Source organism: Nerophis lumbriciformis, linkage group LG03, assembly GCF_033978685.3.
Source record: "Nerophis lumbriciformis linkage group LG03, RoL_Nlum_v2.1, whole genome shotgun sequence".
Classification (NCBI taxonomy): domain Eukaryota; kingdom Metazoa; phylum Chordata; class Actinopteri; order Syngnathiformes; family Syngnathidae; genus Nerophis; species Nerophis lumbriciformis.
In genome coordinates, this window is record NC_084550.2 from 7,572,501 (window position 1) to 7,580,000 (window position 7,500).

Here is a 7,500-nt window from a genome sequence, read left to right on the forward strand (position 1 = left end):
TATTCAAACATAGTGGACATTCTGCTGTATGCGGTGTAACAGTAGATGTATTCATATATGTATCCACTAGATGGCTGTAGATCGCTTTTCCACAAAAAAACATTTAACTGTTCTTCAACATTATCTGGATAAGTTAATGTCACATTTCACAACAAAAAGACTACATGTTTTTTTGTATGAATTTATTTTGCTGCCTTCCCCTTTATGTATTTTTTCATTACTTGATATTTTTTTTACTTTTTAACTTCCGTTTCCGGTTGTCGGTTCAGGTAGAGAGCCTTGACGCTCCTTGTTAAATAAACGTCAAAAACGTCAAGTTGTCCACTCAACACCTCTGTAAGTATGGTACATTCTCAATGTTGATCTGACACGCAATTTTAACTGAAATACTGTACTGTAACTATTTCTTTTAAAGGGTAATATGCTTAAAACACAACTGTTAGCATGTCAATGGGATTTCCATGCTAGTTTCACACAATGCTAATATTGCTCTTTCGTCACTAATTGTTTCAATGACCAAAACCAAAAAAGAATGAATAATTTATTCAATGTCATATCCTGTCTAAATCAGAATAAATACAACCACAAGCAAATAACTAACAATTATGTTTTATTTCAATATATTTGAATACTTATTATATTATTAGTATTGTACAAAAGCATCAATGTAGCAGCCCATCTTAGCCTCCTTTGGTCTTTTTAAATATATTCAGTTAACAGTCAGGTGTGTGTGATGTCGAACAGTTAATCAAATTGATACAAAACTCACATTTGCAATAGTTGACGACCAAAAGTGTCAGAAAGTCCTTGGCTGGTTTGCTAAGCATAATTTAATACAACACATTCAGGTCTACTATAACACCTGCTTACACACCTCTCAAAATATCTATTTAATTACAACATAGACAAGATAACGATAACGTGATGTACAGTAAACACTGCGTGCTAAAGAATACCACTGAATGCATTCAGGGCAACATCACTATGAGCTCGTTGACCTTCTAGAAACAAACGGCAGCTCAGCTCGCTCGCAATCCTGGTTTGAGGTGAAAGCTAATTAGCTGTTAGCGTAACGTTAGCTCATTTTGCGGTGTGTGTGTGTGTGTGTATGTGTGTGTGTTACGGACAGCAAAGCCCTGTCCGTCTGTTATTTCACTTTACCTTTTCTGTGTTGATTGAGCTGTGTTGAAGCAGCAAAAAAGGACATTATGTTAAATGAAGAGTTTCTGACTCTGATAGTTGATATAGTAATGTAACTGCATCATTAAGCCTACATGAACTCCATGGTGTTCAGGGATGAATAGTCTCTCCTATTGCTATTGTACTATTTTTTTCAGCTATAGTTACATTAATCATTAGTAATGGAGCAGCCTAGTTTTGAATGGCAGGGTCCCTGCTATCACATGTTGATAAAAATATAACATTTACATAATAAATCAATTACAGGCTTCCCAAATGCTGTAATAAATTAAGCATGATGAGTTGACTTGAAACTGTTTAATGTTGCACTTTTTATATGTAGAAGAAAAGTTTTGTCATTTTATTTAATCTGAGCAACAACTTGAGGAAGTTTAATGTTGATTAACGTGGGCAGAATTATTATAGTGTTCCCAATGTTAAAAGGATAAAGCCAGTGTTTACAAATTTGGTAAATAAATAACCAAAAAATGTATATTTTGTTGTTTTCTTACAGTACCAAAAATGAACCGAACCGTGACCTCTAAACCGAGGTACGTACTGAACCAAAATTTTTGTGTAACGTTATACCCCTAATGTCCACGTATTTCAGTGGGCAGGTTGTGTGTTCTGTACCACAAATATTAACTTTCTGTGTTGGTTTTGAATTATTTGGACCATGGATGGGAAAGATTGTGTGAATTGGTATCTCCATATTAAATGTATGCACTTAATGAACAGTGTAATGCTAATAGTCAATGACTAACAATATTGAAAATATCCATTGGATGATGGCACATTTGCAATGTTTTAACTTTAAAGTTGTCAAAAATTTACTTTAGACATCCCTTGGGCCGGAAAGTGGATTCTGGCTGACCGGATCCGTAACTGTACTTTGGGGCCCTCTGCTTTAGAGGTTCAAGTGTAAATACAAATGTGCGTTTAGTAGGGGTGTAACGGTACACAAAAATTTCGGTACGGTACGTACCCCGGTTTAGAGGTGACGGTTCGGTTCATTTTCGGTACAGTAAGAAAACAACAAAATATATATTTTTGGGTTATTTATTTACCACATTTTTAAACAATGGCTTTATCCTTTTAACATTGGAAACACTATAATAATTCTGCCCACGTTAATCAACATTAAACTGCCTCAAGTTGTTGCTCAGATTAAATAAAATGACAAAACTTTTCTTCTACATATAAAAAGTGCAACATTAAACAGTTTCAAGTCAACTCATCATGCTTAATTTACTACAGCATTTGGGAAGCCTGTCGTTGATTTATTATGTAAATGTTATATTTTTATCAACATGTGATAGCAGGGACCCTGCCATTCAAAACTAGGCTGCTGCATTACTAATGATTAATGTAACTATAGCTAAAAAAAAATGGTACAATAGCAATAGGAGAGACTATTCATCCCTGAACACCATGGAGTTCATGTAGGCTTTATGATGCAGTTACATTATTATATGAACTATCAGAGACAGAAACTTTTTATTTAACACAATGTCCTTTTTTGCTGCTTCAACACAGCTCAATCAACACAGAAATAGGTAAAGTGAAATAACAGACAGACAGGGCTTTGCTGTCCGTAACACACTCACACGCACACTAGAGATGCGCGGATAGACAATTATTTCATCCGCAACCGCATCACAAAAGTCGTCAACCATCCGCATCCACCCGAATGTAACATTTAATCAACACCGCACCCGCCCGTTGTTATATATCTAATATAGACGATGCAAGGCATTAGTGAGGTTATAAAGCTTTTGCCTGTTAAAGAAAGGAGACTGATCCAATGCAGCAATCATCTGGGAGCCGCGCTGAGCGCACCTCCAAGCACGTGGAGGTGCGATGTCCCTCGCACCCGTGGCGGATCCACCCGGGCTCGCGCCCGAGGCTTCAGCGCGCACCGCGGCGCCCATCCTACTCGTCGCGGCCTAGCCCTCGCGGCTCTCGCTGCCGGCGACGGCCGGGTATGGGCCCGACGCTCCAGCGCCATCCATTTTCAGGGCTAGTTGATTCGGCAGGTGGGTTGTTACACACTCCTTAGCGGGTTCCGACTTCCATGGCCACCGTCCTGCTGTCTATATCAAACAACACCTTTTCTGGGGTCTGATGAGCGTCGACATTGGGCGCCTTAACCCGGCATTCGGTTCATCCCGCAGCGCCAGTTCTGCTTACCAAAAGTGACCCACTCGGCTCACCAGGGTGAGCCCCACCCCTTTCGTGAGCGCACTGCGCGCGGAGTGACCCCTGTTACGCGCCCCCGGCAACGGGGGTGGCGGGCAGGTAAGCTGCGCGGGCGGAGCGCGCGGAGTGACCCCTGTTACGAGCCCCCGGCCACGGGGGTGGCGGGCAGGTAAGCTGCTTACCTGCTGCGCGTGGCACCGGCCGCGGCGAAGGCGGACGAGGCGGGGTGTCGTGCGGTGGGCGCGGTGGTGACCCTGGACGTGCGTCGGGCCCTTCTCGCGGATCACCTCAGCTACGGCTCCCGGTGGGGCCCTCTCGGGGGAAGGGGCCTCGGTCCCGGACCCCGGCGAGGCGTCCCTTCTCCGCTCCGTAAAAGTGTCCATCTCTTTTTTTTTTCTTCTTCTGTTGTGGCATATGCTGCAGGTGCCTGCTCGTTTTTCGTATGTGGGTAACAACATTTAACTATGTATATATATTTCCGAATTGGTTTAACTTCCACCCGCCTGAATCTATTTAAAATCTAATTTTTTTTTATTTCAACCGCCCGACCCGACCCGCGGATAAAATCTAATTTTTTTTTATTTCAACCGCCCGATCCGCGGATAATCCCCGGACTCCGCGGTTGTGTCCGCAAACCGCGCATCTCTAACACACACACACACACACACCGCAAAATGAGCTAACGTTACGCTAAAAGTGAATTAGCCTTCACCTCAAGCCAGGACTGCGAGCGAGCTGAACTGCCTTTTATATTTCTAGAAGGTCAACGGGCTCATAGTGATGTTACTAGTAGTTGACTGGGAGGTGTTTATTATAATTTGGGGAGAGTCCGCAGCCTGATGATTACCTGCTAAATGCTAAGCACTGACTTCATGTGCTCTGAATACGCACTGCTGATTGGCCGTTACCGCTGTGTTTGTAACCAATCAGATGGTTGTGTGGGTGGGACAATGCTGGGTGCTGTGTAGAGGACTGACAGAGACAGAGGCAGAAGGAAGCGGAGGCGGCTACTTAATATGTTTGTGTGGAAACTCGTTCGGTACACCTCCGAACCGAACCGAATCCCCCGTACCGAAACAGTTCAATACAAATACACGTACCGTTACACCCCTAGTGTTTAGTGTTTATTTGTTGTGATCAACCCTGGCCTTGTCGCTGTCTTGGCTGTTAGCTAAGCGTGGCACAAATGATGACGTGAAAGTGGACGCAGAATTGATCGGAGCACTTGTGGCCACGGGGTAAAAATGAACGTCGACCGCCACAGTAGTGTGTCCTAAGGAGACGTAGTGGGAGAGCATCAGAGGAGGGCTGCCGTGCGAGATGCTGAGGCTGTGGTGGATAGGCGCCGCCAGAGACTCGGTGCCTCGCAGGGTCAGAGAAGATCGTAGGCCGGCGTCGCGTGGAGAGGGCAAGGGCGAAGGTGTGGGTGAAGGGGTGGATGGGGGAGGCAAGGTGTCCTGGCAGAAGCTGTGGTTGTCTCCTGCGTTACTTTGCCAGTCCTCTGCGCACTGCTGCTGGACGCTGGGAGGACTGGGAGGAGCACAGGCCTTCTGCTCCTCCACACAGGCGTCAATCTAGGTCAGAACAAAAAGTGGAGGCACAGAAGCTTCAGAAAAATTAAGAACACACATATGGTCATACACATGTTTCAGTTATGTTTAAAAATCAAAGTTTTTCAGAGAGTAGGGGCTGCACCAGCCATTTTATGCTGTCTGATCGGAGGCTCGCTACTTTCGCACTTTGAAGGAAAAACAGGAAAAAATGCTTGAAAAATACTAATTTCAGTGGTATGTCGGGATGTCCGATAATGGCTTTTTTGCCGACATGCGATATTCCGATATTGTCCAACTTTTAATTACCGATACCGATATCAACCGATACCGATATATACAGTCGTGGAATTAACACATTATTATGCCTAATTTGGACAACCTGCAGCATCGCGTGGACATCGGGGGCGGTACCTCTGGATTGGCAGACCGGGGTGGTGGTTCCTCTCTTTAAGAAGGGGAACCGGAGGGTGTGTTCTAACTATCGTGGGATCACACTCCTCAGCCTTCCCGGTAAGGTCTATTCAGGTGTACTGGAGAGGAGGCTACGCCGGATAGTCGAACCTCGGATTCAGGAGGAACAGTGTGGTTTTCGTCCTGGTCGTGGAACTGTGGACCAGCTCTATACACTCGGCAAGATCCTTGAGGGTGCATGGGAGTTTGCCCAACCAGTCTACATGTGCTTTGTGGACTTGGAGAAGGCATTCGACCGTGTCCCTCGGGAGGTCCTGTGGGGAGTGCTCAGAGAGTATGGGGTATCGGACTGTCTGATTGTGGCTGTCCGCTCCCTGTATGATCAGTGTCAGAGCTTGGTCCGCATTGCCGGCAGTAGGTCGGACACGTTTCCAGTGAGGGTTGGACTCCGCCAAGGCTGCCCTTTGTCACCGATTCTGTTCATAACTTTTATGGACAGAATTTCTAGGCGCAGTCAAGGCGTTGAGGGGATCCGGTTTGGTGGCTGCAGGATTAGGTCTCTGCTTTTTGCGGATGATGTGGTCCTGATGGCTTCATCTGGCCAGGATCTTCAGCTCTCACTGGATCGGTTCGCAGCCGAGTGTGAAGCGACTGGGATGAGAATCAGCACCTCCAAGTCCGAGTCCATGGTTCTCGCCCGGAAAAGGGTGGAGTGCCATCTCCGGGTTGGGGAGGAGACCCTGCCCCAAGTGGAGGAGTTCAAGTACCTAGGAGTCTTGTTCACGAGTGGGGGAAGAGTGGATCGTGAGATCGACAGGCGGATCGGTGCGGCGTCTTCAGTAATGCGGACGCTGTATCGATCCGTTGTGGTGAAGAAGGAGCTGAGCCAAAAGGCAAAGCTCTCAATTTACCGGTCGATCTACGTTCCCATCCTCACCTATGGTCATGAGCTTTGGGTTATGACCGAAAGGACAAGATCACGGGTACAAGCGGCCGAAATGAGTTTCCTCCGCCGGGTGGCGGGGCTCTCCCTTAGAGATAGGGTGAGAAGCTCTGTCATCCGGGGGGAGCTCAAAGTAAAGCCGCTGCTCCTCCACATGGAGAGGAGCCAGATGAGGTGGTTCGGTCATCTGGTCAGGATGCCACCCGAACGCCTCCCTAGGGAGGTGTTTAGGGCACGTCCAACCGGTAGGAGGCCACGGGGAAGACCCAGGACACGTTGGGAAGACTATGTCTCCCGGCTGGCCTGGGAACGCCTCGGGATCCCCCGGGAAGAGCTGGACGAAGTGGCTGGGGAGAGGAAAGTCTGGGCTTCCCTGCTTAGGCTGCTGCCCCCGCGACCCGACCTCGAATAAGCGGAAGAAGATGGATGGATGGATGGAATTTGGACAACCAGTTATGGTGAAGATGAGGTCTTTTAAAAAAAATAAAAAAAATGGAATGAAGTAAGATAAATGAATTAAAAACATTTTCTTGAACGGGGCATCACGGTGGAAGAGGGGTTAGTGCGTCTGCCTCACAATACAAAGGTCCTGAGTAGTCCTGGGTTCAATCCCGGGCTCGGGATCTTTCTGTGTGGAGTTTGCATGTTCTCCCCGTGACTGCGTGGGTTCCCTCCGGGTACTCCGGCTTCCTCCCACTTCCAAAGACATGCACCTGGGGATAGGTTGATTGGCAACTCTAAATTGGCCCTAGTGTGCGAATGTTGTCTGTCTATCTGTGTTGGCCCTGCGATGAGGTGGCGACTTGTCCAGGGTGCACCCCGCCTTCCGCCCGATTGTAGCTGAGATGGGCTCCGGCGCCCCTGTGACCCCAGGGGGAATAAGCGGTGGAAAATGGATGGATGGATTTTCTTGAATAAAAAAGAAAGTAAAACAATATAAAAACAGTTACAAAGAAACCAGTAATTAATGAAAATGAGTAAAATTAAGTGTTAAAGGTTAGTACTATTAGTGGAGCAGCAGCACGCACAATCATGTGTGCTTACGGACTGTGTCCCTTGCAGACTGTATTGATATGTATTGATATATAATGTAGGAACCACAATATTAATAACAGAAAGAAACAACCCTTTTGTGTGAATGAGTGTAAATGGGGGAGGGAGGTTTTTTGGGTTGGTGCACTAATTGTAAGTGTATCTTGTGTTTTTTTATGTTGA

The 7,500-nt window shown here is 46.2% G+C and overlaps 1 protein-coding gene across 2 annotated transcripts in view; it reads right to left on the bottom strand.

Moving 5' to 3' along the window:
• Positions 1–4,204: 4,204 nt before the first annotated feature.
• Positions 4,205–7,500, bottom strand: part of LOC133578335 (uncharacterized) — a 38,262-nt gene continuing 34,966 nt past the window's right edge. For both annotated transcript variants that reach the window (XM_061932695.2, XM_061932686.2), the window contains one exon: positions 4,205–4,952. In XM_061932695.2, coding sequence (XP_061788679.1) covers positions 4,503–4,952 — 450 coding nt within the window. In that variant the 3' untranslated portion in view covers positions 4,205–4,502. The remainder of the gene's footprint in view (positions 4,953–7,500) is intronic.